At 48.4% G+C, this 13,267-nt stretch overlaps 1 protein-coding gene across 6 annotated transcripts in view; it reads left to right on the top strand.

Moving 5' to 3' along the window:
• The window catches only part of ctbp2a (C-terminal binding protein 2a), a 53,677-nt gene that overhangs the window by 34,860 nt on the left and 5,550 nt on the right, over positions 1 to 13,267 (top strand). For all 6 annotated transcript variants that reach the window (XM_076141749.1, XM_076141747.1, XM_076141752.1 and 3 more), the window contains one exon: positions 11,279 to 11,433. In XM_076141749.1, the coding sequence (XP_075997864.1) occupies positions 11,279 to 11,433 (155 nt within the window). The remainder of the gene's footprint in view (positions 1 to 11,278; positions 11,434 to 13,267) is intronic.

Below are 13,267 nucleotides of genomic sequence, written 5' to 3'. Positions count from 1 at the left end.
AAAGCTTTCTGATGAAGAGCGGCTTGATGCTCCGCACACGCGTCCCTGTGCCAAAGCTCACATCCTCAGGAAGTTTACTTTGTGGCACTTAAATCATATCAGACGATCTTCATCAGGCTGTACACATATGACGAACATGTCTATATGTGGTTTTATACTTGATCAAGTCTGAGTGTGCAGGTCGTTATGTTCAGTGTGTGAATCTACCTCATCATCGTCATGAGATCATTACTATCTAATTAAGTTTTTGAGCTCCAGTGAGACCTTTGTGTTTAAAGGCTTTGCTCATGTTTTGTGTTGTTATCTCCGTCACATGGGAAAGAATGCCGCATGGGTGTGTGTTGTTGGATTGTGTGTGTGTGTGTTCTGTTCATAGTCATATATCCAAATCACTGGCATCATGACGGGTGTAATAAGCAACGCCTTTCGCCTCCATCTCTCTCTTTTTCACCTCTTTTCTCTCTCTCTCTCTCTCTCTCTCTCTCTCTCTCTCTCTCTCTCTCTCTCTCTCTCTTTCTCTCTCTCGCTCTCTAAGCGGGCCAGTTGGCTGAATAGAGGTTGAGGTGGAGAGTGATGATGGTGTTGGAGAGGTGGAGGGACGGAGGGGTGGACAGACGGCGCATGAATGGGAGAGCAAGAATTTATGTGCTGCGATCTCCTCCCCTAAATAAAAAAAATTGTCAACATCTGCTCTCCACCTGCAGCTGTGCTCTCTCCCTCTCCCTCTCCCTCTCTCCCTCTCTCTTACATTCTGTCTCTCCCTCTCTCTCTCTCTCTCTCTGTCTTTTTCTCACTCTCTCTCCCCCTCTCTCTCGTTCTCACTCGCTCTCTCCCTCTCTTTCTCTCCCCCTCTCTCTCTCTCTCTCTCCCCCCTCCCTCTCTCTCTCTGGCAGCGGCTCACCCTGTAGATCACAGGAGGCAGATGGGATGGTGAATTTTAGGGGTCAAATTATACAGTGGGTGCTTCTGGTTTCATGAATGAGGCTTTATGAGGCTCTTTACTCTGGGCTCTGGTTTGTGGGCTCTGGTTACACGTTGTAACCAAACCTCCTCAATGGATCCATTTAAAGTCCACGCTGCTGCTGAGTTTAGGACTACGCGTCGTTCACTCTGATGCGTACGGCGGCGCGCTGTAAGGCGTGTAGCGTGTTGTGAGACGAAGTGTCTTCATTCATTCATCACCTCAGATAAGCAGAATAGACTGCGGTTTGTCTTTGTCCTTGACTTGACGGATCACAGTGAATTCTGGGGGACGAGGATCAGGACAAAGTGATCCGCTGAAGGTTTCCTGTCCAGTTTTCCTGCGCCGTCACGCCAAATTGTCACTGTGACCTGTGAGGCTGCACGATCGTTCAGATGTCCACAGCTCAGACAGACATTTTGCAAAGCCCTGATATTGCCAGACAGATTTTCTCCCCTGACGATCAGCGTGACCGTCCTGATCCGAGGACGTTTGGACACAAATTCAGATGCAGTAGTTTGGTTCCAAGAGTTTTAATAGTAAGCTAACATTGAGTGTCTGTGCTCTGGGTAGCAGTTTGCTCCCTCCGTTTAAAACTGTGATTGTACTCTGATTGAGGCAGAAACTTGATATTGTAATTGGATTGAAATGTGCATTGATCGCCCAACACTTGACTACACATGATGAGGAAGAGGCAGATGTCTTCATCTGCTAATCATGTGAATGTGTCTCGTACTTATGAGGCTTCTTGTTAGATGAGCGAGGCAGTCGATCCTAATCTGTTAGTTCCTTGTTTCGGCGGAAACCTCAGTGTGCACAGTGGGGCTGGGGGGTGGAGTGGCTGTCTGGATAGTCTGTGGTTGCCTTGGTTCCCTCCCAACTATTCTTATGCACCCGCCATCAATATTTAATTTTGCAGTGTTGAATATTCACTTGATGGATGGAAACGCACACACACCAGAAGGTCCTGGGTTCAAATCCTGTGCCCTTTGTGTGTCTGAGTGGGTTTCCTGTTTTCTCCTGCCATTTAAACCCTGTGTGCCAGGTGAATTCTTCATTGCCATTGCCCTTGAGCAAGGCACTAAGCAGCAGATCTGAGTTTCTACCTGGCCACTACAAGGATGAATGTAGTGTAACATAACTTTCCCTCTGTGCGTGTGCTTGCGTGCGTGTGTGTGTGTGTGTGTGTGTGTGTGTGTGTGTGTGTGTGTGTGTGCCCTCAGTGATTACCTGTGTTACATTTAAATGTGTCTCCTTTGTGCAGCGCTGACAGGTATTGATGTCATCGCTGTGCAACATTCTCACGTTTGAAGCTCAGAAATGATGAAACGTAATGGTGCCGGATGGCCAAATCAATCTGTTTGTCCTCCGAGAGACGAGGGAGGGGAGGGAAACGGTCACACACACACACACACACACAGTGAGAGCAGAGGCGAGAAGGGGAAAAGGGGGCTGGCGGTCTTAAAACACCACGAAGGCCGGACCACAAATAATAAAACAGAAAGAGACCGAGGGAGAGAGGGAGGGAGGGAGGGAGGGAGGGAGAGGGGTGGGTTAAACCAAGGGAGGGGAGAAGAGAGAGGGGAGGAAAATATGTTGAGCAAGAGGGAAGGTTTGGAGGGAATGGAAGAGGGAGTCGAACGTGTGCCAGGAGCGCTGCACCGCTCGCTTTGACTTGTGCGCCACCAGGATTTTTTCTCTCTCCCCTTCTCTTTTATTTGCCTCCCCTTTTCCTCTCTCTCTCTCTCTCACTCCCTCTACAGCAGTGGCACCATTTGTTTTCTCTGTCTTTTCGTCTTTTCCATTTCTCCCCCCTCCTCCTCCTCCTCCTCCTCCTCCTTCTCCCTCTCTATCTCTCTCTGTTTCTCTCTCTCTCTCTCTCTCTCTCTCTCTCGCTGTGACTCGCAACAAAAGGCTGACGGAGGGAGCCTGACGTGTGGATGAATAGCCCCAAACCTGGCGTGAAGAGAGAGAGCGAGGGCGAGAGAGCGAGAGAGAGAGAGAGAGAGAGAGAGAGAGAGAGAGCAGGGGCAAAGAAAGCTGAGGAGAAAAGATACAAGTGATCTGGCTGAAGAGGCGGAAAGAGGCGAGAGCTCAGAGAAGTGGACGAGCGAGAGGCGAGAGGCGAGCGAGCGAGCGAGCAGCGGCTGAAGACAAATAGGGATCCAATTTTTTTTCTTCCTCCCCTCTTGGAGATAAAAAGGAGTTGAAGGCGCCGCGCTGCCATACGAGGGTGACGGTCGTAGCTCTTGATCACCCCTGCTGCGCCCCCGCCTGCGCCTGCCCGCCCTCCCCAGGGACACCTTCCATTTTTCTCTCTCTCCCCCCCCCCCCCCCCCCCCCCCCTTCCCCAACCCTCCCTCCTTCAAGGGTGACATCGTTTTGGAAGAAGAAATGGAGCTGCTGGGGGTGAGGTGACGGAGATTTGGAAACGAGCTGTGGGAGAAAAGAGAGAGAGAGAGAGAAGGAGGACAGGGAAAAGAGAGAGAGGGAGGAGGAGGAGAGGAGAGGATAACCCCCCGGGGCTAAACTGTTTGAGAACCCCCCCTACCCCAATCCCCCCCCCTACCCACAAATGCCCACTTATTTTCCCTCTCCACCACTTTGCCTCTGACATGTGCAGCCCCCCGATTTGAAGAATGTGGAGACAACATTTCCCAGGCAAGGAGCATGTTTCATGTGGTCCATTGTGTGTGTGTGTGTGTGTGTATTTGTGTGTGTGCGCGCATGCATGTACTCATCCACGATGATAATAATAAAGGGGTGTCGTGTGTGATGGTAAGAATTCTGGGGGGTGGGGGGGGCGGCGGCTTTAAGGCTAATGAGCCTCTTATGTTTTTGCAATGAAGTGTGTCATGAAAACAGTGTGTTTACCCCCTAATGTGCGTGTGTGTGTGTGTGTGTGCGCGCGAGCGTGAAGGCAAGTACCCCTCTGAGTGCGTCACTGTTTCCTTGCAACTCTGCCCGGCAGCATGAGGAGGTTCACTGAGATCAGATGGTTGTTGTTTAAAGGCTTAAGGTCACAGAGAGACGGAGTGAAGCCGCTTTCATACTGAGCGTCTGTCAGACGTGTTTAAACATGGATGGAGTTAATATGTGTGAGCGGGAGAAACACTGTCTCCACAGCAGTGATCACTACCAGACCTGATGAATCAGTGGGATTAGGCTTTAAATTCATCAGTCAATAATGCAATTTAACATCTGACATCATCTGATTCATTCATCATTTGCAGCAGTTTGCATCGTCCCTCACACACTCACACACTCACACACACACACTCACCCACTCACACACACACACACACACACACACTCACACATTCACACACTCGCTGGTGCTGACATCAACCATCTACAGTGACGAGTGCTTTTGTCTGGACTGCAGAGCTGCGAGTCACATCGGGAGCAAAGACATGAATTTGTGTCTCATTTCCTCTTTGTGTCGTCGTCAGCGGCTCACAAATGCATAAAACAGGGATTCTAACTGTTTATTTTACTAAGTAGCTAATAGCATATTCAACTTTGGAACAATTAACGGACACTATTTTCCCACAATGCAACGCACAGCGGAAAGGGAGGAGCTAATCACAAAGAAACTTTCTAGCTAAAATGGCGGTGGGTTCCTTCAATGATCAAATAAATATTAAATACAAACAAATCACACTTTTCTTTCAGGCACATATTTTAGATAATACCTTTTTGAGACTCTTTGTACGCGTGTCACAAAATATTTCGGCTAATATCACATAAACTTTGCAAAACTGCTGCTTAGCAAGCTAACTAGCGCGCTATCGAGCTAACACGACTCGTATTCGCTCTGAAAACACAGAATTACGCCGGCTCACAACTTCACAAAGCAAATCTGTTTCCGGTTAGTGCAAATTCACACATACGTTCATCGCTACAGGCGAACAAACCACTTTAGTTTAGACGCACATTTTCCTGTGCCACTTGTAGTTTCTCTCCATTTCTCTCCTTTCTGTCTGGGTGCCCCCCCTCTCTCTCCCCCTCTCTCTCCCTCCCTCACCCCTCTTGGCTGGATGTTTGGGTGGTGATAAGTTTGGGGGAGGTGGGGGGGGAGAGGGAGTACAAACAGGGTCTTTGTTGTTCCTCATAGTGGAACAAGAAAAGAGCCGGGGAGGTTTTGGAGGTTTGGTGGGTCTGGGTGGGCACTGATAGGGTCCAGAGGGGGCTTGAAGATAGAAACACCCCCCACACCTTTCTGCAAAGATGCCAGGGGACATAAACACACACTCTGAACAAAACACACTTAGTAGTTATCAGCATGTTGTACCTAGAGTGTGTAAGTTGTGTTTCATGTGTGTGTGAGTGAGCGTCCTCTGAAATGAGCTGAGAGCATTTGAGCATTTGATTCCACAATATGTGTGACATCCATTGTAACCGTAGTGTGATTGTTAATGGTTAACGTCTGTGGGTTGTGTGTGAAAGTACAGTAACTGCGGCCAAACTCTTGTTTCTGTGTGTTTTTGTGTGTGTGTGTGTGTGTCTGCTGAGCTGTGTTGGCCTGTTTGTGTTCCGCTGCCCTGACGTCTCCCTTGGAAAATGCCAAAGAAAAACCTCCCTGTCTGTCTGACTGCGCCGCTCATGCCGGGACACGCCTCCCCTGACCCCTCGGTCCGGCTGCAGGTTGCCAGGTTGGGTGGAATGTTGCAAGTTGTTTCATTTCACGGCAAACAAAAGTCATCCATAGCGTTCTAGAGAGAATGGAGCCTAATGGAACGATGAGGAAGGGTATGACTTGTGCAGGCTACATATTTCGAGAACTGACGTGAGATGGCAACCAGAAGTTACTGTAGGATAGCAAGTAATGAAAAAATCCAGATGTTTTAGGGTAGAACATCATAAGAAACACTCGGAAGCAACCGTTGGTATGTAATAAATGTCTAACTTAGTGTAGACGTTCTCCTCCCTCCTGCCTTAAGAAACCCTGTTGGTTTATCAGCTCATCCAAAGAGAGTCCCCCCCCCCCACCCCTTCTGTATTACTTGGCCTATCCCGTCGTCGAGGCCCCCAGCTTGGGAGTTGCTAGGTAACCACAACCAGCTGTTGGTCCTAAGCCCATTGAGCCCATTTTGGCGCCGTGTCAACTCCAGAGAAGTGGAGTAGTTCTCTCTGCTGTGAACTCGCTGACCGCCGTGGCCTTGACATCACCTTGCCATGGAAAATCTTCCTCACTTCCTTTTGTTTTTTCAGATGAATGTTCCACGGACGGACGAGTGTGAGTGTGTCACACAGGTCTGAGTAATTTTGGGCTGTGGCCTTTCACACACAAGTACGGGAAAGAAAAGGGAAACGGAGCGAAAGAGGACAAAGGGAAAGTGAAGTGAGCCGGGTTCTGAGGAGGCAACAGTTGACTAATAGGAGTGACCTAATGATGATGTCACTAAGAAAATGAGCCGAGGATAGAGAGGAGAGGCGCTACAGAGTCTCGCTGGATACTAAACTGTTTGAGGAAGGCGATTACAGAGATTGGAGATGGCGCAGCACACAGTGTAATTATTCAGGAAACGACAATGGTGCAGGTAAGCTAATACAACTCTGGAGTCCCCAAAGTGGAGCGTTTAGCCCTCAGAGCCACTGTCTGTCTGTGGCAGCCTCACAAACAGCCCACAAGTACAGTAAATCCAGGAGGAGTGGATTCACTTCCAAATGAAATTGTCTTTGTAACCCAACCAAGGCACGTTGGAAAGCCATGAAACCGCAGGATCTGTTAGCGCCGCCGGGCCAGCGGAGGCTCCGGGCTCCAGGTTACAGAGAGATAAAGATCATTGATGCTGTGTCACCTCTGTAAATGCAGGTATGAAGCTCCAGTTACAAACACCAAGGTGGAAATACAGGTTTTTGAGGGTAGGTTTGTTTTGTTTCATTGATTGTTTGCGCTCCATTTAGGAAATGCTTCATCTCTCTCTGTGAGCCTGCACAGTCTGACAGCTGAGCGCTCTGAGCTGCCTGTTCACATCAGCTCCTTCAAACCAGAGAGTCAGACTGCAGATCGTATTCAGTCCAGACGTATTTAGACCGATGCTGCTTCTTTTTTTTACGTTTTAAAAAAGATCACATCTCGTTCTGTTGTCAGGATCCAAGAAGGCTCTTTAGCGTGGAACATCTGTAATCCATTTGCGGCTTGAGAATGCTCCTGCCGGCTCTGCCAAAAGTTTTCATGCTCGGCGGAGAATCGTCCAGATTGTGATTAGCGTTGGCCAAAGCTCACTATCAAGCCTCTTCCACCGGAGCTTCCCTCCTAGCTCGTAACCTCCGCAGACCTACCGCCGGATGAGGTCGTTCCCCGGCTCGGGCGGCGTCGCTCTCAACAGTGTGTTTGCATTTGAGCAGTTAGCCAAGCTGGGTTTGTTTCTTTAATACTGGCTGGCGTAAAGAAAAACGGTGGCTGCCGTGCTATGAGAAATACTTTGGGTACAATAACAGGAGATTGGCACCAGCAGCTTGGATCTCCATCTAAGAGCGCATCAACCAAACATGTCCTACCGCCTAACGTAAACCACGTTGTCTCTAGCTCTAGTGGAAGTGTACGCTTGAGCAAATAGGCTCTTATGAAGCAGCTGTGAGGAGCCTTGATCCATTCCTGTCTCCTTTAAGTGTGAGTCTAATGTTTTGTCTGCTGTGGAGAGGGAATGTGATCTTGCTTTACTCTTATTTGGACAGGGGTGTTTTCCACCTTTTGCTTTCATTTCCTATAGTCCGGGTTCACGGCCTGGCTGGCTGGCTGGCTGGCTGGCTGGCTGGCTGGCAGGGTGGGGCAGTGTAAGAGCGGCCAAAATCCCCAAACTGGTTCCGATCCAGCTGGAGAGGGAGACTGGCATTAACGTAGAGGTAGCGGGAAGACGCAAGGAAAAGGAAGAGAAGTGAAGAAACGCCAGTAGAAATGGAGCGGCGGAGACGAGAGAGAGCGAGCGGCCTGAATGCAGAGTGAAAGTGTGAAGCGCTCTCTATAGGAGCAGCTGTAAAACAGATCACCCAGGAGGCTCAATCCGTTCTTGATGCCAGATTGCTGGCGTACGAACACTGCCAGCTGCTGTGTGATCAGTGGCGAGGGTTGGTGCCACCCTCAGCTACCTCGCTGGATGTGGATCACTGGGGTAAGCCTCACACAGTGGCTGACTAATGGATTCTGCTTCATCACTCTCTGCCTCCCGCTCGCTCGGCTCCTTCTCTCTCGGTTGAAAGGCGCTGCAGAATTAACGCCTCGCAGAATCCGGGGAAAGATCCAGAATTCCTTGATCGCGTTGCGCTTGGAAGGAGAGTACGCACTTTTAATTGGAGTTAAATGCGTTTGCAGCTAGAGGGCGACGATTCACATTTATTGAGGAGAGTTTTGATGAGACTTTTGTAAGATTCGTAAGGATATTGTGAATGTACAGCTGAACTACCAGGCTGATACGTAAAGACAAAGTCCTGCAGCCGTCATGTCGCCGTTCTAAGAACACGCCAACTATCTCCCACCAACAGCTTTGACCGCAGTGCCTCTGCTCAGCTACAACACGACAAAGCCTGAGGTCCACTCATGTGTCTGTATGAGTCTACGTTAACTTTAGACGCCCTGATGAGTCTAGTCTAGTTCTTAGGTCTTATGAGATTCCTTTGCATGGGGAAAATCCATATTATATTGGAATCTGTTGCATCTGCACAACCAGCAATTAGTGACCTGAAACACGATCTAAGGCAGATATTTCCTTACATTTGATTTTGAGTAACCAGGTCCAGACTCGGACAGTTCTAAGTCAACGTGACCTCGTGCTTCCTGTGCGAAATCCGTGTTCGTACATTATTGCAGGAGTTTAATTTGCCGTCATTATGATTGTGAATAACATTGGCAGACTTAAAGAACACAGCTTGGTGCAGTTTGTTACAGTACGGTGACTTTGAACAGAATGATATTGGGTTCAGCCAGCCGTTCTCCTGAGCCGGCGCCGTGGAAACACGACGTGGCGATCCGTCTGGTTGCGCGAGACGAGAGCGACCCGAAAACTCATTAACTGGGTCCTGATGAAGGGTCCCCGGGGAGGCGGGGGGCCAGGGGCTGGTCAGTGGAAACAGCTGGCTAAGAGCGTGCGTGCGTGTGTGTGTGATTACAATGTGGCGTGCAGTCGGCTTTGCCTTTGTGAGTCTTCTGCACTTTCTCTCTCCGTTACAATTACAAACACGGGACATTATCCGAGCTTAGTGAACGTATTTACTCACGGAGGGTAAACACGGTGAACTCAGTGTGATGTGTGGATCGTTTCCTCTGCCTGAGCGACTCAGAGAAAACGCCCAAACGCACTGAGCTCCTCCAAATCACTGGCCAGGTATCTGAGTCATTACAGCCCTCATTAAGAGCCTTGTTAGCAGTTAATTAGCCACAGATTCATCATGTATTTAGTGCAGTGCCACGTTCTGCCTTATTAGGCTGCAGAAAGGCTATTAGCCAGCAGGAAATAATTAATCAACTGCATCTTGACCTCGTTCTGACAAGTGATGCTGCCTTTTCTCTGCTCGTGTGTGTGTGCGTGTGTGTGTGTGTGTGTGTGTGTGTGTGTGTGTGTGTGTGTGTGTGTGTTTCAGCGTGGTTCTGTCTGTTTGAGTGATAATAGGTCTCCTTGTTTGTGGCAGTAAGACAAAGTATTTTCTTTCTCGGTCAGCGTGTAATAATGATCTCTGCAGGAGTGCGAGGAGCTGCGGAGCCACAAGTGTGTTTAGTGAACGCACAGACACACACACACACACAGACACACAATGGGCCTCATTCATCAAACATGCGCACGGATGAATTTGATCTTATCCTGCGCCTAAGAACAAATTCATTTCTGGGTTTCATTAGAAGCGTTCCTGCTGGAGAACGCGTCGGCTCAGACGTTTACCAGCCGACAGAGCGTTTGTGAACAATGCAAACAAATCTGCTAGGCCGGTCTGACACAAACATGATGATGACACATGGCAGACGACATCAGGAGGGATTCATCAAGAGGCCACCAGGTCACGTTGTGCGTTGAATGAATCAGACGTTTGTTTGTTTACCTTCAGATACGCAGAAACGTGCACAATGGGACGAAGGACGAGTTCTTCTCCTAGTGGTCTTTCAGGGTAATTGCACTGGATGTTGTGGACCAGTGTGAGCCTCTCATGTGTGACGCTCTCTGGGTGATGACATCATGTGTCATGGAGGGAGAAGATGGATGTGAATAGATTACAAAGTGGGGAGGAAATTTGGAAAAAAGCAGGATTGGAATGGCGACAGCGTGAAATGATGATGACGCAAAGTGACTCTAACAAGAGAAATGAAACAACCCACGAAAAGAGCATAGTTTGACTGACATGGATGTGTGGGTCTGAAACAGAAGAGGTGATGGATTGAGGAGGATTTTAGGATGCGTACTTTGACGGTTTCCTCCCTGGTCTGTGGCGTTTGACCTGTTTAAAGTACATATGTTAGAGAGAGAGAGACTGTCGAGGGAAAGATGAGAGAGAGACTGAACATGCTCGTCCTCTCCAGCAGCGCAGATGCCACTAAATAAAATATTTCATAATCCTGCCCAAATCCTCTAATCACCATGACAACAGGCAGCAGGGAGCCAGAGTGGAGCTGCGTGGACGACTCCCCTCCTCTCCCGTCTCTGCTCCCTCTCTCTCTCTCTCTCTCTCTCTCTCTGCTCAGCCTGCCTGTCGCTCCACGCTGAGGATTGTCTTAGTTTAGTATTTGTTGACGGTTTTGGCGCAGGATGGCAGCCGAGGAGTCGATCGGTGAATCTATTAGACGCTGATTTAGACGAGTTAAGACGGCCAGAATGCATCAGGTCACATGTGTGTGTCCAGGCAGAGAGAAGAGGCTTTCATTATTAAAGAGCTGCTGGTGGGGAGCTGCAGCGGCTGTGTGTTAATGTTGTAAACTGTACAGAGGGCGCGTAAACACACACACACACACTCACACACACAAACACACACGCACAGGCATGTATCGAAGGCCTGCTGGCTTCTGTAGGGTGATAAGATAATTGAAGCACTGCCCTCATGGGGTGAAAGTACCTGTTGCCTGGTAACAATGTGGATAACAGCAGGAGCGTGTGTGTGTGTGTGTGTGTGTGTGTGAGTGAATGTGATATATTGACCAGTGTAAAGGAGATGATGGTAGTACTTTAAAGTAGAAAGTGGGTCAGTCCAGCTGAGGCGTATTGATTCCTTTCTGGCGTGTGTGTGTGTGTGTGTGTGTGTGTGTAGCTGTGTGTGTGTAGCTGTGTGTTGTGCCAATATTTAGTCTATAACTTTCTCTCTCTCTCTCTCTCTCTCTCCCTCTCTCTGCAGGTATCCGGCCTCAGATCATGAACGGGCCTATGCACCCACGCCCCCTGGTGGCGCTGCTGGACGGGCGCGACTGCACGGTGGAGATGCCCATCCTCAAAGACCTGGCCACCGTGGCCTTCTGCGACGCCCAGTCCACACAGGAGATCCACGAGAAGGTAAGGACACCTCCTCCTCCCTCTCCTCTCTCCTCTGCAGCTCCTCTCTCCTCACTACTTTAACCTCTCGTGTTCCTGTTGTCGTTGTCATTCATTGTTTGTTGTACAGTAAATATCTTTTCTCTTTAGATCAGTCAGTAAAATGACATGAGGCATTTTATCTCTGCACTCACCTTCACTTTATATTGACTTTACACTTTAAAAAGACATCAGAAGGACTCCCGGTCGGTCCTCCTCCTCCTGTGTTTCCGCGGTTACGTCTTGGTAATATTCCAGCCCACTGACTCGTCTCGCTCCTCCGGTTAAAGTCTGATAGTTTCATCAGTGACTAATTCCTCTCCTGCTGAAGTGCAGCTTTGTTAAAAAAAAGAAGGAGGATGCTGCTCATACAAATGCACTGAAATAGTTCTTTCTTTACTGTCTGGGGCCGATCGGAGACTCTTTGAATCACACAACCAGCTGGATGCCTTTTGCAGCAGTACCAGTGTTTGGACTAACACACTACACACACCCACACACACACACAAGTCCCTACAGTGTTTTGTAGGAGCTAAATGAATGACAAGAAACTTTATTTTACCAATAACAAATGCAGATTTCTGCCTTTATCCCATTAAAGGCGACATTTTCATGTTATTCTCCAATAAAACACGTCAGCTTCAGGTCAGAGTGAAGGCTGCAGGTCCAAACAGGAAAAAGTGAAATAAATACTGTTCTTTATTTATGGCCCTGTTTTATATTCCTGCTGGCAAACGCTGTCCAGTGAGATGCACCGCACACACACACACACACACGCACACATACACACACACACACACACACACACACACACACAGGGCTCGCCGGGGAATACACACTTTGGCAGCGTTCCCACAGCTATAACTGTTACAGCTGAAGGTGTAGAAGGTGCATTTATACACACACACACACACACACACACACACACAAACTCACAGACCAAGCGAGCATATAAAGAGAAACTCTGCTGTCTTTTTGTAGGCAGTTAAAGTTTCCAAAAGTATCTTGTGTATGCGTGTGTGTGTGTGTGTGTGTGTATCCCACATTCCCTCTGTGGCCCTGAGAGTCTGTGTGTTTGTGTAAAAATAGTAAATTGGACGGATGTTTATGACGGCGTGTTAGATTTTATTTGCTCATTTTGCAGCCGTCCAAACATTGAATTGGCACTTTTGAAACCGAAAACCACGATGAACCCCTGATGTTTAGAACAATGTTTACATCTGTTTACGTCTAAATACTGCTCATAAATATGCTCCTGCACACACACACACACACACACACACACACACACACACACACACAAAAACTCCAAACACTCATTGTAAGAAATGAAGAAATGAATATTCAAACAAAGTGGAGCCGAGCCAGAAGTAAAAACAGTAATTCCACCTTAAATCTCCATCTGCCTGCAGTAAAGCGTCACATTCAGGTGTGTGTGTGTCTCTGGGAGGTTAATGCAGTTAGCAGGTTGTGAATTGAAATGTTATTGAGCCGCGGTTGCTTTTGGGGGCTACTTGTTATGCTTTGTGGGTCTGTGAGCAGCTGTCACACTGCCTGTCTCCACTCTAATCTTGTTTGCACCCAGGCAGAATGAATGGATTGTGCCAAAAATCGCCTTTGTCAAGCCGACATTATAAACACATACACAACCACTCTTACTTTAGAGCGCACGTAAACAGGCCATTTGCATTTAGATGAAGAATAGCAATCATAAACTCAGGTCAGGCACAATGGGGGAGGAGAGCGTGGGCTCATTTATGTTGATCACAAGTAGCTCATACATAATATTATAGAAGATCATCTGAATTTCATCACT

Source organism: Genypterus blacodes, unplaced genomic scaffold (assembly GCF_046128005.1).
Source record: "Genypterus blacodes isolate CSIRO-AG114 ecotype Tasmania unplaced genomic scaffold, CSIRO-AGI_Gbla_v1 ptg000020l_1, whole genome shotgun sequence".
Lineage (NCBI taxonomy): Eukaryota > Metazoa > Chordata > Actinopteri > Ophidiiformes > Ophidiidae > Genypterus > Genypterus blacodes.
The sequence above is the reverse complement of the archived record's forward strand: the minus strand, read 5'-3'. Positions and strand labels throughout refer to the sequence as shown.